Source organism: Lactuca sativa, chromosome 3, assembly GCF_002870075.4.
Source record: "Lactuca sativa cultivar Salinas chromosome 3, Lsat_Salinas_v11, whole genome shotgun sequence".
Taxonomy (NCBI): Eukaryota; Viridiplantae; Streptophyta; class Magnoliopsida; order Asterales; family Asteraceae; genus Lactuca; species Lactuca sativa.
In genome coordinates, this window is record NC_056625.2 from 320,702,472 (window position 1) to 320,730,211 (window position 27,740).

General features: G+C 35.9%; 2 protein-coding genes across 2 annotated transcripts; both read right to left on the reverse strand.

The window, feature by feature from the left end:
* Positions 1-1,233: 1,233 nt before the first annotated feature.
* Positions 1,234-9,718, reverse strand: LOC128132971 (uncharacterized). The gene is made up of 7 exons (XM_052769994.1): positions 9,500-9,718; positions 8,746-8,881; positions 8,387-8,628; positions 6,346-6,588; positions 6,129-6,255; positions 4,327-4,844; positions 1,234-1,278 (listed from the first exon to the last, which is right to left on the reverse strand). The coding sequence occupies exons 1-7, from the start codon at positions 9,716-9,718 to the stop codon at positions 1,234-1,236; spliced, it is 1,530 nt and encodes a 509-aa protein (XP_052625954.1).
* Positions 9,719-23,714: 13,996 nt separating this feature from the next.
* LOC111903667 (serine/arginine-rich splicing factor RS31) lies at positions 23,715-25,906 on the reverse strand. Its single transcript, XM_023899418.3, has 5 exons — positions 25,675-25,906; positions 24,663-24,775; positions 24,359-24,588; positions 24,034-24,276; positions 23,715-23,947 (listed from the first exon to the last, which is right to left on the reverse strand). Exons 1-5 carry the CDS (start codon positions 25,778-25,780, stop codon positions 23,926-23,928), a joined length of 714 nt encoding a protein of 237 aa, XP_023755186.1. The 5' UTR covers positions 25,781-25,906; the 3' UTR covers positions 23,715-23,925.
* Positions 25,907-27,740: the final 1,834 nt, after the last annotated feature.

The window sequence follows — 27,740 nt, forward strand, 5'->3', positions numbered from 1 at the left end:
CTGTAACAGCTGTTGTGTCCACCTTCTTGAGCATCGCATCTGGAATACGAGCTATGGATGTAAAAACCTCAGGATCATCAGCAACTTCCTTCGGACTGCCATCCATGTGAAACACTGTTGTTTCTTCAAAATCGGGAACTTCGATCCTCTCCTTGTTGTAAACATATTGAATAATCAGACTCCAATATCGAGCACATGAGATTCCCTGCTTAGCACTAGTCTTGGAAATACTTGTTAAAAACTCTGTCTACAACTGTTCAGAATAATCAACGTTCAGATCATAATAAATCCCTGCCACCATTGCATAAACTTCCATTCGTCCTTTGTCGAGACCTACGGTTCTTCCAGTAAGACATCAAAGAAAAATACCGAACAAGAAATTCCATACCGTAGGTAATCCAGACTTCTTAAAGTCACTGATACGCGTCAATGGAGGTTGATGTCCCATTTCGTTAAACATGAATACTACTTGAGAGGATGAAATTTCTTCATACGTACCAGTATTCGGAATCCCCAAAATTTTGCAACATAACCTCTTAGATACCCTAATATGAGTATCATTCACCATTGTAAATTCCACGCAACTAGTCTCCTTGTTGTACGATGTAGTGGAGGCAGCCTTTGATAACCACGACATAGGAACGACAAAGAAATCAAACATAGCTTTGGACATAACCGAATTCTGTAAAGCAACCACCAGGATTTTGAGTTCATCCGGATATTTGGATAAATCCGACTCCAGTTGGTAATTTGAACCTTGGATCTTCAAGATAGGAACACTAACGACTTCTTCAGTTGTTGGTGATGATGTAACAGAGTCTTGCTCGTGAGTCGCCATTGATGAGTATGATCAAGAAGATGATTGAAGAAGATGACTTTTTGAGAGATGAATTGTAAAGGGAATTTGTATGACTAAGAATGTTTGATCGCGTAAAGTGTTATAGACCTCTGAGTTCCCTTTTTATATGTAACCCTAGAATTTTGAATTTGAAGCGGGATGCATTAAATGCTTGCTGACGTGGCACCTTGAAAGACGGGCCGTACTCATCAAAAAGTAACAATCATAACTGTCAGCACGCCTAAAACTCGTATCGTATACCATACGTCACCAAGAGAAAAGACTGTTTGATATTCCCCAAAAGAAGTGTAACGGTCGGATTCCTTCGAATAGAGGTAAGGTTCTTTCACTTTTGGGTTGAAAAAACGAAGTCATATGCCAGAGATTTGAAATCATCAGTTTGAGTTGGTAACACTCAAACCTCGAGGATTTCGTGTGTGCTGTGTTCCAAAAAAAAATTAGAGAAGAAGCAAATAATTTTTTTTGGAAACCTGTGATGTCAAAAATTTAACTTGACACAAAACAATTGAATCCCGGGCAAAGATTTCTTCGAAAATTATCAAGAGAGATAATTAACAGCTTGCTTGGTTTCCCGTGAATTACAATCGATAACTTGTAGAGAAGTTTCGAAGGGTTTCTTTTATAAGGCAAAAGGGTGGCTTCGAAAATTTCGTTACATATCAACCTTAACATAAGATGATGAATTGTAACCGAAATTATTTGTGTGACCAATGTCGTCAGTGAAAAATTGGTTTCGAATGATATTCAAAGTAAGTAGGATTTTTGAAATATATTCACACAGAAATCATATTCATGAAAAAAAATTTATGCTGGATCTTGTTGGGAACAAACATCGTAGGTTTCGAATGCTTGATTAAGACCACTAAAAAAAATGAATATGATTTTGAGTATAGTAGGTACTGAAACAAATATTTCGTAAGTTCTGGAACATAGTTCCCCGTCAATTCCTTAAGGTTTATGATATTTGGGTTTCACCTCCATCATGGACTCATGATTTTAGATCATAAACACAGACTTGTGATTTGTCTAGGTTTTGATTGGTTTGATCAAAGACCTCAAGGACAAAGCTCTTCAAAAATTTGGATTGAAAGAATTGTTTGGTATAAAAAGATTGGATAAGAATCGAAGTGTACCTCTGTTATAATGGACAAAACAGAAAACTCTTAACTCATTTGAGAAGAGTAAGGTAGCTTTGTTGACTTATGCGAATACAAGCCTGGTTGGGAAGAAATTTTCATGAGATAATTTCATCAAAGCTTTCATTTCTCACACATAGAGTCATATGAGGCTTGAGGCAACATGCAACAGCATGCTTCTAGGGACGTCCTAACTAGTACACAGTTTATCGAAAGCATACCTTCCCATAGAAGACACGAACATGAGCTCTTCACATTTATCTCTTGACTAAACTCACAATACACAATGTTTTTTTTAAAACCAAAGAGAACAAAAATATTTTTGTGATTTTTGAATTTTTCAAAACAAAATAAAATCTTTTTGAATTTTTAATTTTTCAAAAAAAATAACAAAACAAAATAAAATCTTTGTGGATTTTTAATTTTTCAAAAAAAATTAATCAAAAGAAAATATTTTTGATTTTTCAGGTTTTTCGAAAGCGAAGAAAATAATAAAAAAATGAGAATTCTAACCTTAGTTGAGATATGTATTATCTTCTAAACATACGAACACGAAGCATCCGAACCGTTGACTTGGAACAGTAGTCTCTGAATATGAATTGCAACGAGGAATAAACCATACGAATGTGAACCATTCGAAGCGTTGACCATGAACAGTAACCTCTTAACACTTAACATGTTTTAAGCACCCTGTTCGACAATTCTCCAAATCATTCAGACCCATCATTCTTCGCTTTTATCATATGTAAGTGAATTTCCATCAATCATACCCAATCCTTCTAAAATACGAAGAAATGATTTTTCATCCAATGCCTTTGTGAAAATATCTGCCAATTGTTCCGTTGTTTTCACAAAATGTACTTCAATATTTCCTTCTTCCACATGATCTTTTATGAAATGATATATGAGATCAATGTGCTTAGTCTTTGAATGCTGCACAGGATTATGACAAATTCTTATTGCACTTTGTGAATCACAATATAAAGGAATCTTTTTCATATTTATAGCATCATCACGTAATTGACTTTGAATCCAAATAATTTGTGATGTACACGCAGCTGCAGCAACATATTCAGCCTCAGCCGTAGATATCGAAACACATGTTTGCTTCTTTGATTGCCAACTGACCAATTTTCCATCTAGTAATTGACATCCACTAGTTGTGCTTTTTCGATCAAGACTGCATCCTCCAAGATCCGCATCCGAATAAGCTTGTACAAAGAACCCTGTTTTCGAAGGATACCACAAACCTAACGAAGTAGTGCCTTTCAAATATCTAAAAATATTCTTCACCATTGTTAGATGTGGTTCACGTGGATTCGATTGATACCTTGCACAATTACAAACAGAAAACATAATATCAGGTCGACTTGCAGTTAAGTACAATAAAGACCCTATCATGCTTCTATACAGAGTGATATCAACAGCAGATTTATCTAACGAAGGAGTTAGCTTTATGCCCATTGCCATTGGTATTCGTAACCTTGTGCTATTCGTCATTCCAAACTTTTCTAACAAATTCTTCATATATTTCTCTTGATTAATGAAGATGCCTTCTTTGCTTTGACAAATATTCAACCCCAAAAAATTATTAATTTTGCCCATCATACTCATTTCGAATTTGCTTTTCATCAAGTCTTCAAATTCTTTAGATAAAGCAGGGTCAGTAGAGCCAAAAATTATATCATCAACATAAATTTGAACAAGCATCAAGTGATTTCCAACTTTCTTTCGAAATAAAGTGGGATCAACTGATCCTTGTTTAAATTTAGATTGTTTCAAAAATGATGTTAATGTTGCATACCATGCTCTTGGTGCTTGTTTCAACCCATACACAACTTTATCTAAAATATACACATGATCAGGATGTTCGTTATTTATAAAACCTGGTGGTTGTTCAACATAAACTGTTTCTTCGAGTTCACTGTTTAAGAATGCACATTTGACATCCATTTGATAAACTTCGAAATCTTTACGAGCTGCATAAGCCAGAAAAATACGAACAGCCTCGAGTCTCGCGACAGGAGCAAATGCTTCCTCATAATCAATTCCTTCTTGTTGAGAATATCCTTTAACAACAAGTCTGACCTTATTTCGAATAATGTTTCCATCTTTGTCAGTTTTGTTTTTAAAAATCCATTTAAGTCCAACAATTGAAACATCAACAGGTTTAGGAATTAATCTCCAAACCTTGTTTCTTTCGAATTCTGACAATTCAGCTTGCATAGCAACAACCCAATCAGAGTGTTCCATTGCAACCTTAACTGTCTTTGGTTCGATTTTGGAAATAAAAACATTAAACATGCATAAATCTTGGTGAGTATTTAATACCTCATTTCTTGCATGAAGTTGAGCCCTTGTCAATACTCCCGCTTGTGGATCTCCAAGAATTTGTTCTTTTGGATGATTTCTTGTCCATTTTTCTAATGGTGGATAATCAGGATCAAAATCCAAAGGTGCATCTTCAAACATAGCATCATTTTCTGATCCATTAATTGAACATGCATCCTCAGCATCATCGAAATGTTCTTCTTCAAGAATTGGATCTTTCTCAAGTATTGGCTCCCCCTCGAGTATTGGCTCCTCTTCAAATATTGGCTCGTCTTCGTGTATTTGCTCTGCTTCGATGATTGGCTCCCCCTCAACATCAACATTGGTAGACATAACATCTGCTTCGTAAGAATGCTCCCTTTCAACAAAACTGTTCGAATCCAAGTGCTCCCCCTCCATTGGACCACCAGATATTACATTTGTGTTTTGATTCGAACACGAAATTGAGTCATTATCAAGCTTCGAATTTTCTGATTGTTGATTATCTTTCGCATTTTTCTCTGCATCAATTGCTTGATCTGAAATACCAAAAATCAATTCATAATTAGCATCATCTATTTCAATTGGTTCATTTTCATTCAAAGAATTTTGCAAAATAGGATAATTTGCAAATTGAAGATTAGTCTTTTTAATGTAACTATCATCAAATGTCAAATTGAATGTTTCTTCCACTTTGCGGGTTCGCTTATTTAACACTCTATAAGCAACATAATTTTGTGAATATCCCAAGAAAATTCCTTCATTAGCTTTTGTTTGGAACTTCGAAAGATTATCTTTAAGATTCATTATGAAACGCCTGCATCCAAAAACATGGAAAAATTTGACATTAGGTTTTCGATTATTGATGATTTCATAAGGAGTAACATTAAACCGTCTATGAATGAAGGATCTATTCTGAGTAAAGCAAGCAGTTGAAACAGCTTCGGCCCAAAGATATTGAGGTAAATTCGAATATGCCAACATTGTTCTTGCAGCTTCGCATAATGATCGATTTCTTCGTTCAACTACACCATTTTGTTGTGGTGTATATGGAGATGAAAAATTATGCGAAATGCCTTTTTCCACCAGAAATGAATCTAAAACCCGATTTTTGAATTCGGTTCCATGATCACTTTTAATTTTTCGAACTGGCTTCTTCAACGAAATTTCCATTTTCTTGATAAAATCAATCATCATTTGTGGAACTTCGGATTTTAACCTGAGAAAATAAACCCACGTAAATCTTGAAAAATCATCTACAATTACTAGAATGTACCCTTTCTATTTAAGAGTAGCAACTGTTGAAGGACCACATAAATCAATATGCAAAAGTTCAAGGGGTTCAACAATCTTCGAATCTATTGTGATTGGATGACCTTGTTTGTGTTGTTTTCCTACTTCGCAAGTTGCACACAAACTGTCATTATCATATTTAAGAATGGGTAAACCTCTTACCAGATCTTGTACGACAAGTTTGTTGATGTTTCGAAAATTGAGATGTGATAACCTCCTGTGCCATAACCAGCTAATATCGGAAGCAGCCTTCGAAAGTAAACACACAGCAGGTTTGCCAACAATGGGAACTATATCCAATGTAAACATATCACCTTTTCGTTTTGATTTGAGTAAAGCTTCATTTGTGTCAACATTCGAAATGACACTGCATTCTTCATTAAAAAGAACTTGATTTCCAGTGCCCACAACAAGTTGTGAAACACTTATCAAATTGTGTTGTAAGCCTTTAACAAATGCAACTCGATTGACAGTGAATGTTCCATTCGTTATCTTTCCATAACCCTTGACTTTGCACTTGTGATTATTGCCAAACTTAACCACTCCACCATTCTCTAGACTTCGAAAATCACGTAAGTTTTCCTTCTTTCCATTCATGTGACGTGAGCAACCACTATCAATATACCACTTGTTATCGTATTGCTCATCACAAAGTACCTGCAATTATTGAAAAAATTTAGGTACCCAAAACTTGTTGGGTCCATTCATATTAGATGTCTTTTTCAATTGTAAAGTACAACCATTAACCCAATCATAAACCCTTGTTTTGAAACTGCCAACAAATTTAACATTTTCATTCAAAGGGTCAGATATATGAGTTTTTATTGTTTTCAAATTTTCACTGATATTCCCCTTCGCATGTTGAGTTTTTGATATGTCACTTTTCGCTTTTGTGACTGGTTTCCAGGCTTTAACTGTAATGTTGGATTCCTTGGATGATGGACTGCCATTCATTGAAGGGTTTGCATACTTGTCATACGCCTCATGTATCTGTTCTTTTGAAAACTTACTTGATTGATACATTTTTCCATTTCCTTCCAACCAATGATCAATATTTCTTTTAGTTGTTATACCCTTCGCATATGAGACTTTGTCAGCTTGTTTCTTCGAAGGATTATAACATTTTGCTGAACTTGGAACATAATCCACTTTTGGTTTTCACATATATGATTCATGATAAGACGTATTGATTTGTGATTTTGAAATCTGTTTTCCAACCTTTTTCCGAAAACTTTTTCTTGGAAGTATTGTTTTTGTTTCTTTAGAAAATTTTGTTTGAATATTTGAAAATGAAGCATTTTTCTTTTCAAAAATTTGAGTCTTTGATTTTCCTGTAAAAACTTTTCCTCCTTTTGAAAAATTTAATGATTTCTTATTTAATGACTCAATAGTTTGCCAAAAAATTGTTGTTCTCGCTTGACGTTTAGAAATATTATTTTCTTTTGAGAATTTTTCAACTTGAGCTTTAAACTCTTTTGAATTTAATTTTATTGCTTTGTTGACTTCTTTAATTTCTGATTTAACATCGTCGTGTTTTGTGAACACATTTTAATTTGTGTTAACTATCTTCTTTTCAAGTTTCGACTTTTCAACCCATATTCGTTTTGGTTTTTGACGTTGAAAGATATATGAATTCTTTGTTAGATTGTTTTCAACTGTGCTTTGATTCGAAAAGAAACCCTCATCAGAAGTTTTCTTATTGTCTTCCTCAACCAAATTTTTGAATTCAGGCTTTATATTTTCAACATTACCTGTTGTTACGAAGATTTGGTTTGGGAATACAATATCATCAGTGCATTTGAAGATTGGGTAAACTACATTATTTGTTTCAAGATAATGAGCACCTTTTTCACTAAGAACTTTCTCAAACTCTTGTGAATCCATATAAACTTGATTAACAACCACTCGAGGAATTTCAACTTCTTTCGAACTTTTATTTGTCTTCGAATTTGTATTTTCTTCCTCATTATCACTATCATTTGTTTGACTATCATGTATTTCCACAAATTCCATATCACAAACTTTCGAAATTGAAGGTTGATCAGTGTCAATTTTTACCAATGAATCTTCACATTTTTCTTTCCCTTTAAAAGAATTTGCTACATTTATTACAGACAATTGAGAACAATCTACATCCTCTAAATCACTAATTTCACTAATATTATCAGAATTATCTTCAATATCAACGACATTAGATTCTGAATTAGATGTAGAATTCTCAGTCTTTTTCAAAATTCGAATCTATTCAGATTTAGTTAAGGTTTCATTCACAATGTTTACTAAATCATTAGCATCAAGACAATCTTCGACTTTAGCAATTCCATATCTAAACCTAACATCTGGAACTTTGTTAAAATCAGAAAAAAAAAATTCACAATCATATGAAATACTATCTACCTTAGCTCTGTCATAAGCTAAAAAAGGTAGCAATTTTCTATGTTGTTCCTTACTTATCTCACTTGAATGATGTAATTTAGTTAATTTTCCATATAGTCTTTTTGCAGAATTACAAAAAATATTTCTCTGAGCTAATAACAAATTTATTTCTTTTGACAAATTCTCCCTATCTGCCATAATATTCGATACTTGCAATTCTAAGTAATCAATCCTAGTGACTTTTGAATCTAACTTCTTCCTTGTCTCTAGTAATTGATCACTTAACTTTGTTCGCTTCATTACTAGCAGACACGACAATTGAATCAAAGTAAGTAATAGTTTCATCAAAAGATATTCATTCAGAATTATATGCAGAAACATGAATATTAAAGGATTCAAGAATGTTACGTACCTTTGTTGTCATAGGTGACTTGTCAGTAGACTTCGATACGAAGCATTGCCCACGCACTTCGTAAGTCTGTTCTTCGTCTGAATCCTCTTCAATCTTTGCAAACATGGCTCCATGTGATGGATTTTTCATCTCTTCATCGTCAGAACCTGAAGACCATATTTGATATGTACCATCCGATTCAGTTTCTCCATGAGCTACCAAAGATAAATTCTTTGCCTTCAACTTCACTTCCTCCAGCTTCTCTGTATAATAAGCTTCATCTTTTGTTTTATTTTTCTTTTCTTCCTTCTTTCTTAACAAGCAATCTACTGCCAAGTGATTAGCACCATTGCAATAATGGCAATTAATCCTCGTATCACCTTTCAACATCTTTTCCATTTTCTCCATTTCACTCTTCGAATCCTTCTTTACTTCTTTTAGTTTTTCATCCGCTCTGTTTTTGTTCTCAAAATTACCCTTCGAGTCTGATGACTTGTTCTTAGTATTAAAAGGTTTCTTAAAAAATTTGTTTACTCGATTGTTTGAGTAAAATGCAACAACCTCATCATCAGAATTCATCAGAAAACCTTCTTCTTCATCAGACTTCAATTTTTCACTCTCTCTTTCTGAACCCTTCGAAATGAGTGCCAATGGTCCACCAAGACTTGCCATTGTTTCCTCAGCTATTTCATTAACCTCATTTTCATGAGATTTCAACTGATTGTACAAGTCATTTAATGTCGAAGTGTCAAAACTCTGCTGATTTTTCACCATCATACTTACACTTCTCCATTCCTTTCGAAGTCCCATTACAAAAATCAAGTTGAACTCCATTGATGACCTTATGATACCATAACAATTACAACGATAGATTAACTCGTTGAATCGATCATAGTAAACTTCAATGGATTCAGATTCCTTCTATTTGAAATCCTTGAGTTCCACTAGACATTGTTTCACAGATGTGATCTTTGTCTTTTCACTGCCTTGAAATTTGTCTTTGAGATTGTTCCAGATTTCTTTAACTGTTGTACATGTCCTGACATAATTGTACACAACAGGAGGCAAAGCACCTCTTAATTCCCTCATGCATTTCTTCTCCAGTTGTTTTAAACGATTGGATTGATTTTCAACCTCAGAACTGCTTGAAGATACACCGATTGACTGAACTGTTGCAAGTGGATTTATTTCACCTGAAATGCAATTCCATAAATCCTCATCCAATCCGTTCAAGTAGTCTTGCATACGATCTGCCCACTGATCGTAATATTTTGGAATTAGCATCGGAATTTTTGTGGATGATCCAAGTAAATGAGAAAATGATGTCATTGAGTTAAGATTGAATGACCCCATTGTTGTACGGAACAAAACTTCAACAATAATATGAAAACTTTGAGAATTTGAAATCAAATTGTATATTTCAGATTAGAATCACACTACGAACAACCGATTCACAAAAATATTCGCAGAATCAAATCCTAGACCTAGATCAAGAAGAATTTTTCACACACAAAAAGAACGGAAACTTTTTGAATCAAACAATAGATTCAAAAATCTTTTTGAACGTATGAAAATTAGATCACAGAAAGGATTCCTGCTCTGATACCGATTGAAGAGATTTGGAATCGAGTTTGAATGTAATTCTAGTATGAATTGAGTAAAGTATTAACAATGAACATGAGAGTAAATAGAATATTTGATCAGCTCATATTATGCCTTTTGTGTTTACAGAATACAAAGATTAAAATGTAAAGACTGTGTTGAAGTTCTCCTAGATCACTAGTACAGACCCCTATTTATAGGAGAACAAAAGCATAACAGTACTAAGGACTAAGAGTTAAGACTTGACTTTATAATGCCTTAGTAAAATAACAATACATCCGAAGACCTACATATACGAAGACAACAGATACTTCGTAACAATCAAACTGACCATTCGACTATTACAACATTTTAGCCTTAACAAGGATGTTCTTATGGCTAAAACCCATCACCTTGACCTATGCTCATCTATCTCTTAAATCTTTCTTTTCAAATTGTGAATCTCGAGCTATGCTTGTGGCATTTCATCTTTATAAAGTCGCTCCCAATAGGTACCAGGACTAGTTGGCGTATACTCCACACAGGGCATATGGAACGTTTCGTATCTTTGTTCCACATGGTACTCCACATGATTTCCCTCGGGTTCCTCCTCGGGGTCTTCTTTAGGTTCCTCATTAGGGTCTTCCTCGGGCTCCTCCTCAGGATCTTCGTCGGACTCCACCTCAGATTTCACATCCTCGTCTTCTTCATCCCGCTCAGAGAGGTTGAGTGGGGTCGTTGGTTCCAGACTGCCTTCCGAATCAGAGGGCTCTAACTCGGCCTTCAACTTCTCGTGAGGAAGTAACCCATTAGTACCTTCAATTGACACCCCACCATCGACAACTTCCTTTCCACGATCCATAGTACCTACAAACGAGACACATTCCAGATTAGGTGATGTACCGCTCCTCCCGTTTAAGCTTAGGCGTTTAAACAACGACTAATCTGCTTAAACAGCTCTCTGATACATGGGCGGAGCCACATGAGAGCCACAGTGGCCCCAGGCCTACTCTCAAATTCTCAAAAAAAATTCTTTTATATTGTTAATTTGTTAATATATATAATTTGGTGCAAATATTAACAAGGAAGTTCTTTAGTTCAACTGGTAGAGGTGTTCGTCCACCTTCAAGGTACTTAGGTTCGATTCCATTTGTCTCCAAATTTTTAAACATGCGAATGCACTTAATTCTCCTTCATTTGCATCATAACTAAAAACTACAATTTTAGCCACTTATTTATACTCTTATTTTCACAATTTAACCCATCTTCTAATTCTTTAACAAATCAGCTTTAGAAATTTATACTTTCTGCCCTTCAATTTATATAATTTTTTTTCTTATTTTAATTAATTTAGTTACTTTTTAAGTTTTCTCATATTTTACTTATATAAAAGAAAGTTGTATTTAGGAGGACCAAATTTTAGTTTCCGTACAGACCTTCAAAATCAACGGAGTGTCTCTCTCTCTCTCTCTCTCTCTCTCTCTCTCTCTATATATATATATATATATATATATATATATATATATATATGTGTGTGTGTGTGTGTGTGTGTGTGTGTGTTTTTGTGGTGTGTATGTTTTCTAACTAATTTACGAGGAACACCCTAAAAAACTTTCTGGCTTCGCCACTGCTCTGATACCAAGTTGTAACGCCCTAAAATTTCAAATACCAATATTAACTTAACATGGTCTCAAAACTTCTTCAATTCGAAAATTCAAATACTAATATCATTATTAATAATAATTGCTGAAGCGAATAGAAACTTAAATAAACAATTGTGCGTTACGTCCTCCTCAAAGCTTTTCACCTCCTTCAAGTCTGAGCTTTATCCTTTCCATTCCCGTTGCCACTCGCTACGTTATTTCCTGGGTTGCGTGCATTTAAAGATTCTAATGGGTAAGCCTAGGGCCTAGTGAGTTCGTGGTTTTCATGCATATTGACGTCAATAAAGTAAAAATAATGCAACAAATTATCAAATATAATTCTTTTCATTTCTTTTCACCCTTGGTGACACATTAGGGAACTACTGTCATTTCCAGGGAACAAGTCCCTCCGCAGGCACGACAAATATGCTTACGGCTAGGTAATCAGAGCGTAAGCTCTCCATTTTTTATTAGTTGTATATCCCCAATTAATCATCAAAAACAAAATCAAATTAGGAAAAATAAAATATTTTATTGCATTCAATATGCTCCTTTAAAATCTTTATCAATTTATAGTATTAGCAGCCAAATCGAGACCCTAAGTGGAACCAAAACACATAGCATAACCATACAAACCTACTTTAGCAACTATAACAAGTTGAAACTAAAGAATCATACCTTAATTTCAAGCACAACTCCGAAAATCCTTCAAGAACTTCTAACCCCAATTTCTCCTTCGATTCCCGGCCAGTCGAATTCCAAAATACTTGTGGGGTTTCCACTCGATTTTACGTGCTATATATAATGCCTAGATGCTTAACTGATGAAACCCTTCCACTAGCTCGAATTTACTGCCTAATCAAAGTGACATTTTTTCCTTTTAGATATTAAGCCTCATAATTTGTCACTAATTGCATCATTAACTATGAACTAATCATTATTCTATTAATATATTCTGATCATATTTTTATTTTATTTATTTTGATATGAATTATTACACCAACCAATAGTTAATTTTTTTAGTTTCAAATAAGTGTATGTTCTAACTTCCAATATCAGAGAACGGGAGGGAATAACTTTCAAAGGGAAAAAGCAAAATTACATACATGGGATCTGGCAAGTAGTTGAAGCGGATAAGGAAATTGTGATGCTAGGAATTGCAACTTTGTGTCAACTCATGCACACCTTCAGCAACTCCAGATAATACATAATTAATCATTTGAAGCATAACTTTAGATACAAAAAATAGTAATATCCAGAAAAATAGGGTTGCATAGTGTATAAACGTTTTTCATAATTATCCACCTTCTTCCATCCTTTCCCCTAGACATCCACCAACTCCACTCTCTCCCGCACCAACATCCCCACACAAATGAAAACATATAGATATCATTTACAGACCGCTTGCAAAATTTCCACCTAGCAAGAAAGTGTAATACAAAAAGTGTTGGAATAGTGTCTAAGGCTGCAACTATATTAGGCAAGTATTTGACCCGGTTGTGCATGGTCATTTTGGGTTGCCTTCACCATAGCAACTTGATAGGATGATTTATTAAGAGAGAATAAATATTATTAATATATTATGGGAATAATATAAAGAATAATAATATTTTTATTTGATTAATATAAGTCATAAATTAATTAGAATTAATTTGGTGACTTAAAGAGATTAATTAAATAAGAGGGTATAAACTGTCAATTGTTTGATAGTTAAACTTTAGACTGTAAATCCATATTGGATAGATGGTGGACGGATTCTAGAAGCTATGGATAGCTTCAAATCGTCCAAAGGGTTATCTAAGGAATGGATTTGGATAGCTTTAAGAGAAGATTATCCAATTAGGGTTTAAGTTGTAACCCTTAAGGAGTCTACAAGTATAAATAGACCCTATGGCAAAGGGAAATTGAGACTTGATCTAAAGTAGAGAACCCCTGGCCGAATTCCTCCCCTCTCCTCTCTCCCAAATCATCCTCCTTGCTATTTGGTGTTTGAAAGCCATTAGAGGAGTGACAATTGTGACTCTAGAGCTCCAAGACAACAAGATCAAACAAGAGATTCAAAGGTATGATTCTAGATCTGATTTAGTATTGTTCTTATACCTAATTAGTCATTAGAAGTCTTGGATTCAAAGCATGTTTAATTAGAAAGCCTAGATCCAAGCATTAGGGTTTTGCATGCGCACATAGGAAAGTTCTTATGGCTAAAACCCATCAATGGTATCAGAACCTAGCTTGGTTTTCATTAAATTGTTGCTTATTTGTTTGAAACTTAACTGCAAAATTCGATTTTGTGTTTCTGAGTCATGGACTCGGCGAGTTCCATAGTGGACTCGGCGAGTTGGCCTGACTCGGCGAGTCCAAGCATCAGGAATGGCCAGATTCAGGATTTCTTCATGATTATCTTATGGAAACTTACCTTAATCATATTAGATCAACCCTAATCCGATTTTTTGATATATATGACTATAATATTGATCTAATTAAAGATATTTATCAACTAATAAAATATTTAATTTCCTTATATGATAATTAATTAATTATTTTGATTAATTTGGTAATTATCTTGCAAGAAATCTTGAATAAATCAAATATAGATAATTAGGAAATTAATTGTTAATTAAAATTATTTGTTATTTGATCCTCCATGTTTTAAATGTTTAAAACTTGTCCTCAAGTTTTGAAATTTATATTTTGTGATTAAAAGTTTTAATTTAGACAATTTAAATTTCAAACCCTAGATTTTAAAATGTTTAAAATACAACCCTGTACTTATATAATATTACAAGAATAATATATATATATATATATATATATATATATATATATATATATGTATAACTAAAATGCTAGTCTTACCGTTAGTAGGCCTCATTCACGAAGCCGATCTATAAGGTGGGTATAAGGTTGCGGCCTATAAAATGGCGCTTAATGGGTGTACACTCACACCCACCGCTTGGTTGATCGGTGGAGGGTCGTTAGCCGAACGGGTAGGATAGGGCAACCTCATCTTCTCATTAAAAGTATAATAAGTAATACAAAGTAACTACACATATTTTAAAAATTTCCCAATCATAGTTACTTTAGGAAAAGTGAATTGATGCAATCCCATGAAATTACACTTTGCACCCTTGCTAAGAAGTTAGTGGAGCACGTGTGGTTTACCGGCACACTAATTGGTTCTAAGCAAATGTGGGAAAGGGTGATTCATTGTTTATCATAGTTCGATGGAGCGTGTGTGGTTTAGCGGCACATCGAATAGGTGATCGTTACAATGAAAGCGTCATGTGAATTTGCATGGTAGTTCACACCCGCTTTGTGATCCTCGGTATCCCAGTCACAAACTAGAGGGGCATATCGAGATTTAAACATGCCATTGAATAGTTTCAATGAATCTCATCCGTACCTAGGAATTCTCAATACATTTAGAACTAATATTTAGGTTTTATGGTGGAGAATTAGTGAATCGTCATTCACTTACCTTCAATTTACTTGCATGTTAGATTACGGCATCCCTTTTCTAATATGTAAATGTTGTTGTTGGATCCTAGCCCTAATTTTTCTTATGGGTGATAATTAGGGATTCATATTCTAATCTATCTTTGTCCTTTCTATTTGTAGATGCCGAACGCTAACAACGCTGCTGCAAGTTCTTTCACGTTGATGAGCCTTTGTCAAAAGGTCACCTTCGATGGAACGAACTTTAGCGAATGGATAAGATACATTCGCACTATTGCTCGCTATGAGGATAAGGAGTATGTCCTCGATGAGAACCTCGAGAAGATCAACCCTGAAATCACTACTCCGGCTGAAATTACCACTTTTGAAACTCATGAGTGTGATGCAACAAAGGTACATTACATCATGATAGCCACCATGAACTCCGAATTCCAAAAGTCCTACGAGGACATGTACCCGTACGAGATGCATCAAGACTTATTGGAGAGATACCACCAAAACGCGAGACAAGAGCGTTATGAGATTTTCACTAACATGATTTCCGCTAAGATGGGTCATGGAGAGTCTCTTACCGTGCACCTGCAAAAGATGCAAAGGTATGTCGACCGCCTTCGCAAGTTAAATGTTGACTTTGGGGAAGACTTGGTGATCGACATGGTGCTTCACTCTTTGCCTCCGATGTACAATCAATTTAGGATGACCTACCACATGAACAAAGAGGAGATCACCCTAAGCAAACTCCAAGGTCTCTTGAGGGTCGCTGAGAGCAACTTCAAAGACAAGTCTGTTACACCAACTCCTAATCCACCCGTTGCTCCTGTCTTGGCTATTGGTCAAGGAAAGGGAAAGAAGAGGAAGGCTTTGTCTAAGAACTATCGCAAGGTTAAAGCCCGAGATGGTGCCTCTTCTAGTGGGACCAAAATTGATCCCGCTAAGCCCTGTCCTAACCCTAAGGAGGAAGAGTGCCACCACTGCCACAAGATAGGACATTGGAAGAGAATCTGCCCAGAGTACCTGCAAGCCATCAAAGAAGGAAAGATCAAGCCATCTTTCGCAGGTATATACACAATTAAATCGAACGATTCTAGTCATGCTATTTCTTGGGTTCTTGATACCGGTTGTGGTTACCATATTTGTTCTAATGTGCAGGGACTAAGAAAAAGTAGGGATGTGGAGCAAGGAAGAATCAATTTAATCATGGGGAACAGAAGATCGTCACCTGTGACCAAGATTGGAGTGTATTCTTTAGTGCTTAGGAATAATTTATGTTTAGATTTGAACAATTGTTGCTATTCGCCAGAAATGGCTAGAAACATCATTTCATTTCATGGTTTATATAGACAAGGTTTTAGATTTTCTTTTAATAATGAGAATGGTTCTATTTTAGCATATCTAAATGGTGTCTTTTACTTTGAAGCTATACCATGTAATGGAATTTATGAAACTGTTATGATTGTTGATAACTTAGGAAATGATGTTTTGAATATAGATTCTTCCAATAGTTTGGATAAAGCATCCTTGTGGCATAGTCGTCTTGGACATGTCAACAAGAAACGCATAGCCCAACTCCAAAAGGATGGAGTGTTGGAGTCATTCGACCTTAGGGAAGATGACACGTGCGAGTCTTGTTTTCTTGGAAAGATGACTAAGTCACCCTTCGCTGGTACGTGCGAAAGGAGTGAAGGTTTATTGGACCTAATACATACCGATGTATGTGGACCATTTAGATCAACCACGAAGGATGGGAACCGCTTCTACGTGACTTTTACCGATGACTATAGTAGATATGGGTATCTCTATTTAATCAAGCAAAAGTCAGAAACTTTTGAAAAGTTCAAAGATTTTAAGAATGAAGTGGAGAATCAATTGGGCAGGAAGATCAAGATGCTTCGATCCGATCGAGGAGGAGAGTAAGTAAGTCTTGAATTCCACAAATATCTCAAGGAGTGTGGAATAGTTTTGCAATTGACGCCACCTAGGACACCACAATTGAATGGTGTGGCAGAAAGGCGTAATCGAACCTTATTGGATATGGTTCGCTCTATGATGAGTCGTGCTTTACTATCAATCTCTTTTTGGGGGTATGCCTTAGAGACTGCCGCCCATATCCTTAACTGAGTCCCTACTAAGAAGGTTGCCAAAACACCTCACAAGATGTGGACGGGGAAAGCTCCTTCGTTGGCACATATCAAGGTTTGGGGTTGCGAGGCTTTCGTAAGACGAGACACTCACGAAAAACTTGAACCTCGAAGTGAGCGATGTATTTTCATCGGCTACCCATAGAAATCCTTTGGATATCTCTTCTATAGACCGAAGGACAATGTTGTCTTTGTTACGAGGAAAGGAGTTTTCCGAGAGCGAGAACTCATAGGCCAAGAGGACAGTGGGAGGCAAATCGAGCTTGAAGAGATTCAAGAGTCGATAGATGAAGGAACCTCTACCACTGGCACTCAACCCGAGGAGGAAACTCCAGTTGAACCGATTGACAAATCCTTACCTCTTAGACGTTCCGATAAAGTTAGAGTTCTACCCCAGTTTTATGGTTTTCATATTACCACCGAAGGGGACACATATATTAGTGACGGTACACTAATAAAACTTGATGAACCTAATAGCTATAAGGAAGCCATGGCAGGCCCGAAGTCTGCAAAATGGAAAGAGGTAATGGATAGCGAGATCCAATCCATGCATGATAACCAAGTTTGGAATTTGGTTGATAATGTGCCCGGACGTAAGACCGTTGGGTGCAGATGGATCTTCAAGAAGAAGACCGACGTGGATGGAAACGTACACACATATAAAGCGTGATTGGTCGCGAAGGGCTTTACTCAAACTCCCGGAGTTGACTATGATGAGACCTTCTCACCAATTGCGAAGATAAAATCTATTAGAGTGATGCTAGCGATTGCCGCATTTCATGATTATGAGATTTGGCAAATGGATGTCAAGACCGCTTTCCTTAACGGAAAGTTGGCTGAGGATGTTTACATGGCTCATCCAGAGGGGATTGTGGATCCGAAGCATCCAAATAGAGTGTGTAAGCTTGAGAAGTCAATTTATGGACTTAAGCAAGCGTCTCGCAGATGGAATCTTTGCTTCGATGAGAAAGTCAAAGAGTTTGGATTTATACGAAGCGAAGATGAGTCATGTGTATATGTCAAAGCCAGTGGGAGTATAGTTAGCTTCCTCGTTCTATATGTTGATGACATATTGCTCATAGGAAATGACATCCCGACTCTGCAGGAGTTTAAGTCCTGGCTCGGGAAGTGCTTCGCTATGAAGGACCTCGGAGAGGCTTCTTACATTTTGGGAATAAGGATAGTAAGAGAAAGAAGTAAGAGACTAATTGGACTTAGTCAGAACACTTACTTAGAGAAGGTACTAAAACGTTTTAGTATGGAAAACTCGAAGAAGGGAGAATTACCGATACAAAGTAATGCCAAGTTGAGTAAGACTCAAAGTCCAAGTACCGAAGCTGAAAAAGCAGAAATGAGCCGAGTACCATACACTTCCGCAGTTGGCTCAATCATGTACGCTATGAATTGTACTCGCCCTGATGTAGCCTTCGCTCTGAGCATTGTTAGCAGATATCAAGGGAATCCTGGCAGAGCCCATTGGATTGCGGTGAAGAATATCCTTAAGTACCTTCGGAGGACGAAGGAATGGTTCTTAGTCCTCGGAGGGAGTGATGACTTGAAGGTGCGAGGGTATAGTGACGCCAGTTTTCAGAACGACGGGGACAACTACCGTTTGCAGTCGGGCTGGGTCTTTACCCTGAATGGAGGAGTAGTGACGTGGAAGAGTTCCAAGCAGGAAACCATAGCTGATTCAACGTGCGAATCAGAGTACATTGCAGCGAGCGAAGCGTCGAAGGAGGCAATATGGCTGAAGAACTTCATCGGTGATCTTGGAGTTGTACCTTCCATAAAGGAGCCCATGGAGATATTCTGTGATAATGAAGGAGCGGTTGCCTTGACCAAGGAACCGAGAGATCATGGTAGATCAAGACATATCGACAGAAAATATCACTTTATTAGACATCGTGTAGAAGAAGGACAACTCGCAGTGAAGAGGATATCATCGGAGGATAACCCAGCAGATCCGCTTACGAAGGGACTGAGCAGGGTTAAGCACTTGCAGCATGCTAGGAGTATTGGGCTGAAGGATGATATTAGCATAGATTAGATAGTATTAGAAACATGTAATAGATAAATGTAATTAACATTTGATGATTAAATAAAGCAGTTTTATTTGTGAGTAATGTTACTGTCTTATGTTAATTATTTAACTATTGTTTCACTTTGCATGTTTTGACTTCCATAATAATTGAGTTTATTAAGAATAATCGAATTGTTCAAATTGTCCACAATCGTTCATATGTTGGAAGTAGATATGAATGAAGATTGTCATGAATTGGTGTGTAGATTGTCTAAATGGTGTTAGACATAGCAAAGGGTTGCTGCAACGTTCATGAGTGCTTATGAACTGGTTTTGAGCATTGGAACAACCCCGCGCTTGCTGGAATCACCTTAAGGAATATGATATAAAAGGGTGATCGCAAGACGATAATATCATATAGTCTTAAAACCTAGATATATGGTTCGTTATTTGTTAATTGATTGTATATTGATAATGCGAAAACGCATCAGTAACTCGGTGTCATAAAACGCATTGTTGTGTATAGTTGATTAATGAATAAGTAAATGCATATAAGTCGAAGTTTATCTGTAACTTTCATCCCAAGAAGGTGAAAGCAATATCTCGGCCGCTCGATGATTTGATTTGAATTATGTGTCGGGCCCGATCAGAACTGAATTGATGTGTTCGATTAAGTTCTATGTCAAATAAATCAGAGATCGAGAAACCTAAATGCTTGACTAACCATTCCATAGGATTGTCAGCATGATATCTAACAGAGGACTGTACGATCCCTTATCTAAAGGACAAGATTGATTAGATCAGAGTTTGACAGCGTCTTTGAGAGCTATGATTGCAAATCGAATTGTACTTGTGCATATAGTTACTAGACTTATCCAAGTGGGAGACTGTTGGAATAGTGTCTGAGGCTGCAACTATATTAGGCAAGTATTTGACCCGGTTGTGCATGGTCCTTTTGGGTTGCCTTCACCATAGCAACTTGATAGGATGATTTATTAAGAGAGAATAAATATTATTAATATATTATGGGAGTAATATAAAGAATAATAATATTGTTATTTGATTAATATAAATCATAAATTAATTAGAATTAATTTGGTGACTTAAAGAGATTAATTAAATAAGAGGGTATAAACTGTCAATTATTTGATAGTTAAACTTTAGACTGTAAATCCATATTGGATAGATGGTGGACGGATTCTAGAAGCTATGGATAGCTTCAAATCGTCCAAAGGGTTATCTAAGGAATGGATTTGGATAGCTTTAAGAGAAGATTATCCAATTAGGGTTTAAGTTGTAACCCTTAAGGAGTCTACAAGTATAAATAGACCCTATGGCAAAGGGAAATTGAGACTTGATCTAAAGTAGAGAACCCCTGGCTGAATTCCTCCCCTCTCCTCTCTCCCAAATCATCCTCCTTACTATTTGGTGTTTGTAAGCCATTAGAGGAGTGACAATTGTGACTCTAGAGCTCCAAGACAACAAGATCAAACAAGAGATTCAAAGGTATGATTCTAGATCTGATTTAGTATTGTTCTTATACCTAATTAGTTATTAGAAGTCTTGGATTCAAAGCATGTTTAATTAGAAAGCCTAGATCCAAGCATTAGGGTTTTGCATGCGCACATAGGAAAGTTCTTATGGCTAAAACCCATCAAAAAGAAACTAATCAAGAAACCTAAATTGAATAATATGTATTGATTCTTGAAATTGGCAATAAAGAAACACAAAAAAATGGATGTCATTTAAGATTTTGTGTTACAGGGCACGATGGAAAAGAATCCCATGATTTCATGGATGGTGTCATAACCCTAAACATATTGAGCGTTTAAGTTGTCAAGTGCACTTAATTAAACTTATCTTTGGTGAAACTCATTAATCTTATTTATATATCCATCAATCCTTATTATTACAATGAAGTTTTTTTTGGATCGATAACAACATTAATCTCCACATGGATGATGTTAAGAGGCACCTTGTTTTTAACTAATTCAGTCTTACACGAAGAAACTAGAAAGACGGGGAGGCTTCTTACCTAAATTCTAGTCGACAAGTGACAATTACAATTGAAAGATGGGAAGGCTTTGGGCTTCAGCTTCCTATGTGGTTGGTTTCTGAATGAAATCGGCAAGATGGATTAGCTCGTGGCGGAGAGGAAGTTGAAGCCGTCGGAGGTGACATTGATGAGTGACGACATCGATGAGTCGACGAGTGAAGCAAATCGGTGACCCAATTTCGTGCTCTTTCCCAGTATAGTCCCGACTCATTTTTAATCAAATAGTGACTCACAAGTACTCACTTCACATAAACCACCCTATACTATGGAATAATATTGCTTTTGTCTTTATTTTTTAAAAACCAAATTACTAAAAGGGCTAAAATGTCTTTTATGATGGTTGTAGTTTGTGTACAAGTTTTATACAGATTTTATACAATTTTATTACTTATAACATTTTTTATTTATCAAGTAAAACATACTTTATTCTTTAAATTTAGATATATAGAACGTTGTTTATATCTTTAAACCATTTTAAGTTTCAATATTGGTGTCCCTAAAAATTGTAATAAAATAAAAAATGATTGTGATAAGTTGTTTATAAAATGTTTACTATAATTAATTAATAATTATGACTTTTTCCTATAAAAATATTTATTTTTATAATCATGGTTCCCATGGGTTATAACTTAGATAATGAAGTACCTGAAACAACCAACAAACTGTAAGCTAATGCTTAGTGAGTTCCCCAGAGCATACCCCACATAATCCACATAATCATATAATCCATATCAATCACATAAGCCATGCATATAACATATAAGGATGTCCTGGACACCCTCCAGGGTCTTACTCCGGGATTTCATGGGCACCCCCACATGGTCTTATACCTATGTACCATGGGCACCCCCACATGGTCTTACAACCAAGTGTCATGGGCACCCCCATGGTATTTCCTGCAAATATCATAGAAGCAACTAGCATACCACATAACATATAACCAACTAGTATACCACATATCACTACATCAACTAGTGTACCACATATCACACAATGGGTCGCCCTTGGTGCCTTCGACCCATTGGTATGGTAAGGAGACTCACTTTAGTCTGTTGAACCCGAAAGTTGATCGCCTAACAGTCTGAAACCACCCATGTTGAACAATAATGACATTAACATAAAATTAGGATTAAACACAATCTAATTAAAGAGCCCAATTACCTAGCCCAAATCCTTCCATAATGGCCCAAGAGTCTTTCCTCTGCTAATGGGCCCAAAGTCCATGTCCAAAGCTATTAATGGGCCACATGGCCCAATAAGGCCCGACCAAAACAACCATGGCCCAAAACAGATAAATGGGACCTCCAACCCAAAACATGACTAGGCCCTAAAACTGATTAAGGCCCAAAGGGCTTACAAGCCCAAAACAAGCCCAAACCTATCTGAGTGCGTACGCCTTGCGTAACACTCCAGTACGCTCAACGTACTGGCTCCTTCGGTCGTACGCGCTACGTACATGCTACTACACGCAACATACTAGTCAGGAATGCATAAATGACCATTAAGCTCTTAATGCTTGAGATATTAACGTTAAGCTTTAGACATGAGTCCATTAAGACGTTCTAAGGCATAAAGTTGGCAACTTTATGCCCTTGCATGCTCCATATGTTCCCAACAACCCCTTATAACCCACTAACACCTTTCCAATGGTCTTAACTCATGCATAAGGTCAAAACACCCTTCCAAAGGTCTAAAAGGACAGGTTAATGGGTCAAGAGCATGTTGTGTTCATGATTCTCCACATTTGGGACAAAAAGGACCAAAAATCATTCCAACACAAGATCTAAATGAAACTTCACCAAGTTCAGAACTTTATACCTCAAAATGGTGCCTAAAGAGAGGGGTATGATCCTGGATCTAAAGAGCTTCACTCCTCCAAGGTGGTCTCTTCTTCCTTTCTTCTTTAAAAGCATAAAACACACACGTACTCAAACTTAGAAATGCTTCATAAGATGGATTATGGTTGCAAAAACGTTTTAAGAGGATGGAGGCTGATGAAGTGAGGGAACATGAGGCTATAATTGGGGTTTAAATATGAGCCAAACCCTAAAAATTAGGGTTTGCATGATTGGCATGTACGCCCTGCGTACTAGGGCGCGCCCTAGTACACTCAACGTACACACGTATGCATGGCGTAATCCCCAAACTCCCAAATTACAAAAATGCCACTAGATCCTTCACTGCACTCGTTCTTATACTTAGATACCAAAATGCAATATAATTAAATCATATGGTCAAAATTAGAAATACCTTATCATCAGGATATTATATCTACTTCGTTTTCCTATTATATTTCATTTTTTGTTGAATTAGGAATATGTTTTTTTTTCCTGATAGCAATGTTTAGTCCAAAATCTAAAATTTGAATCTAAAATTTATATATTTTTATATTTGTAATTTTAGTGAGTATTCATACATTTTGATTATTTGAAGTATTTATATATGGTTGTTAATATAACTGTTACAAGTGGCATTTATAATGTTATAAATAAGTTGATAAAATCCAATAAAATAAAGGCAGTTGATGTAAAATATTGTTACTAGATTTGTTTAAAAACAAAAACACACATCCAAACTATACGACATAATAATAACGATCTAACAAACTGACTTCTCCACATATCCATGCATCCATCTATAGTTTGTTTCTTCCTAATAATAGAGCTTCATCTTCTGACAGGAGACCGACTGTATAAAACAAAAAAAAAACATCAAACAATTAAATAAATATTCATCATCCACATTATCCAATAGAAAATTAAACATTACTATACCTGCGATACCTCCCATATCCAGGGCTTCGTGGGGCCCGATCCCGATCATACGAAGGTCCATTGTATCTATCGTACACCGGACTACGTCCACCCCCACCCCCACCCCGCCCATAATCTGGACTCCCTCTCCTCCTGTAAGCATAAGGGCTAGGCGACCTCCTATTGCTACTGTAAGGACTCTCCCCTCTCTCACCGTCATCCCTCAAGGCATACTCCACTGACACCACCCTATCAACAATCTTACTGCAAATATTTATCCAACATTTTTATTTTTATTTTTTATTTTTCATTTAAAAAAAAAAGAAAGTAACTAAATTAACTAGACCTCATGTGTGTGCATTCAAGGGCTTTGGTGGCTTCCTCTTGTGTCTCAAACTGGACAAAAGCAAAATTTCGTCTGATACGAACATGGAGGACTTTCCCATAAGGCTCAAAATGCTTCTCAATGTCACGAATGCGTGTCCGAATCGGGTCAAAGTTTATTACAAACAAAGTCTTTGTTGGTCTCTGGTTTGCCATTGACTTTGAACCATCGCGGTGTCGACCGCGTTCCCCCTGCGTAATGAATGAATCGGTGTGTATAAACTAAGAGGGAGGTTTGGAAAGGGCAAAAATGGAAATTCACATACCCTAGCCCATTCTACTGAGAGCCTGCGCTTGTCGTATCCAAACGGGCTGTTGTCAAGAGCTTGAATCGCGTCTTCAGCATCACGTTCGTCTTCGTAGTAAACAAAAGCAAATCCTGTAAAATTTTGAAAAGAAAAAAAAATGTTAGGAAAAAAAGCATAATAGAATATAAGAAATGTGTTGAGTGAAGACCACAATACACATCATCTATAAATGAGGGTTTCTTTTCTTTTCTTTTATTTTGTTTTGTTTTGTTTTGTTTTGTTTTCCCTCATATAAACTAGATAGAGGTATGAGACCTGCAAAGACGGATGTGATGATCTGATAGGATGTACAAGTCTTGCAAGATGAACTAATTCATGATGATGATGATGATGATGATTTGATGGCATTACAAAAAGATTAAATCCAGGTCTCATCAACACCTCAAGGCAAGATGAACTCACAGACCCCACCATGAAAATTCTTGTGATATGGCAGATGAGTGAGTGAGTGAAATGTAGAAGGAATCCAGGATGAATATAAGGATGAGGTAGTAGTAGGAGTAGTAGGCTATGTTTCCATGTTTCCCTTAAGGTTTTTTTATTGCAAAGGGAGAAGCTCATTTTCCCTTGGTTGTTGTTCCTGCGTCAAAACAAACACTTAAATACCAAGGCCTGTTCCAATGTAATTCAAATTTCCATGGCCTTGTTAATAATGCCCATCAGCAAAGCTACAAAACTAGCTTTATTGCAATTCTAGTCAATCATCAAGTATACTCAAAATCCATCTATTTTACTTCACCAAGCAATAAGGATAAACATCTATACTAGATAACAAAACGGAGCAAAATCAACAACAAAATATGTTTGATCGATAACCTACATTAAGACCATAACATCGTCTACATCAGGATATTTTGACATAAAACCTAAATCGTTTTCCTTTCTTAAACTGATTCGTCATCCTATTTACAGGAAACACTCCTAAATCAACGACGAAAGGATTAAAATATCAAATGAAGGAAGAATATACCGGATTTCATATCAACGCGATCGACCCTTCCATATTTCCCGAACAGCCTCTCCAAATCAGATTGACGAGTCTCGTACTCGAAATTCCCACAGAAAATCGGCCTCATCTTCAAAAGGATTTTCAAATTAACAAAATAATTTGGCAACGAGAGCAAACCCTAAAACAGTAAAAGTGAATGGGGGAAGAATTAGGGTTGAGAGTTGAGAGTTGAGACGGTGATATTAATACACGACACGAAGAAATAATTTTACTTTTGGTACATGCTACGTGTTATACTGCTATAGGCTATGGACCAACCATCTATTGGGCTTTGGCCATAAATTTATTTATTTTAACTAACTATAAGACCAGGGTGTCTTGACTCTCCTCATTTTTCTTTTTTGACAAAATCGTAAATTTGGTATGTATTTTTTTTGGGTTTAGTTTAAATTCTGATTTTTTTATATTAGTGGTCTTTTTGAGCTAGTTTAGTTATGCTTTTGGTCCCTATAAATAGTGAAATGACTGTAATACTCTTGAGGTATTTATTTTCTATTTTTCTTTCATTTCTTTTTTAAATCTAATATTAATTTATTTATTTTAATAATTAAAAAAAATAAAAATGATCTCTCTCTCTCTCTCTCTCTCTCTCTCTCTCTCTCTCTCTCTCTCTTTCTCTCTCTCTGCATCACGAACAAGAGGAACATACTTTCTACCCGAAAATCCATTGTTATACATCGTCTTTTCTCTACATCTTTACGCCTCAATTTGGATTTGTTTTTCTTTTTGGAAATCGATTCAAATAGGTTCACATTCTTGGGTAGGATCAATTTTTCTTTTTTGGAAATCAATTAACAGGTAATGTGGAAAGCTATATGAAGATGAACAACCGATTTTCTGGGTTTGCTCTTCAAGAACAATCAAAATTTTGGTTTTGGTTCTGGAATTAAAAATCAATGTCTGAATCTGAAAAAGGATTATGGGTCTTCAAGAACAATCGATTTTCAAAAATTCGATTTCGCATGTGTGTTTTTATACCATTTATAGGTTTAGGGTTAATTGAATCAAAGAAATAAAGGATGGCATTTAATAAAATCGAAGCTGAATCATCCCATAACTCGATTTGGTCACGAGAATCAGAGCTAAAATCGAAGGTGAATCAAGAACACGATATCATAAGAGGCTCATATCTACAAGTTTGGAATCGAAATCTGAGAAAGGGGATCGAACACGCCATGGCTGCATTTTGTGTGTGTATGTATGTTAGATCAGCAAGTCTGTATTTATGTGTATGTTGAAGAAGATAAACGCAGAAAAATATTATGGTGCCTGAGGTATGAAGATGGGGATGTGGATTTTGATAGATTTTTTTCCGGGTTCATTTTGTGTTCTCCCATTTGTGTTCATAATCACCTTCAACCTCCGCCTTTATCAACCCAAGAACTATGCGCCCAAGTGATTCTGCAACCTACAATCTTGCTTTGCTCCCTTCTGGTATCAGAAGTAGGCAAGAAGAAGAAGAAGAAGAAGAAGAAGAGAGAGAGAGAGAGAGAGAGAGAGAGAGAGAGAGAGAGAGAGAGAGAGAGAGAGAGAGAAGGAGGAGGAGGCGGGTCCTCTCAATTTCTAATTATTAAAATGAATAAATAATTATTAAACATTTAAAAACTTATTTTAAAAATAGAAAATAAATACCCCAAGGGTATTTAAGTCATTTCAGTTTATTGGAGGACCAAATCCGCAACGAAACTAGCTCAAAAGGACCACTAATCCAAAAAAGTCGGGGTTTGGACTAAAACCCCAAAAAATGCATACCACATGGACCATTTTTGCAATTTTTGTCTTTTTGGTAGGATACGTCACATTTCCTTCACTTAAACCTAAGAAATGGGTGGGAAATTTTTTTAATAAAATTAATTGATTTTTATGATTTATAATTTTTAAATCAATAACAAACAAAAAAATTTAGTCAAATAGAAAATGTATTTCATTAACTAAAATAAAAATTACAATAAACCTAAGATTTAAAAAAATAGAAAATTTAAAAAAAAAAATCAAACAAACCAACAACCCATAAAAAAAAAAATTTC

Excerpts from the sequence above, each read along its gene's own strand:
- LOC128132971 (XM_052769994.1), bottom strand. The coding sequence starts at position 9,718 with ATGGGGTCATTCAATCTTAACTCAATGACATCATTTTCTCATTTACTT. Across the intron at positions 8,882-9,499 it reads TATCTTCAAGCAGTTCTGAG|AAACCTTTTAATACTAAGAA; the intron begins GTTGAAAATCAA and ends AAATTTTTTAAG. Across the intron at positions 8,629-8,745 it reads AATGGAAAAGATGTTGAAAG|AGAAGCTGGAGGAAGTGAAG; the intron begins GTGATACGAGGA and ends CTTATTATACAG.
- LOC111903667 (XM_023899418.3), bottom strand. The coding sequence starts at position 25,780 with ATGAGGCCGATTTTCTGTGGGAATTTCGAGTACGAGACTCGTCAATCT. Across the intron at positions 24,589-24,662 it reads TCTCAGTAGAATGGGCTAGG|GGGGAACGCGGTCGACACCG; the intron begins GTATGTGAATTT and ends TTCATTACGCAG. Across the intron at positions 24,277-24,358 it reads CTTGAATGCACACACATGAG|TAAGATTGTTGATAGGGTGG; the intron begins GTCTAGTTAATT and ends AAATATTTGCAG.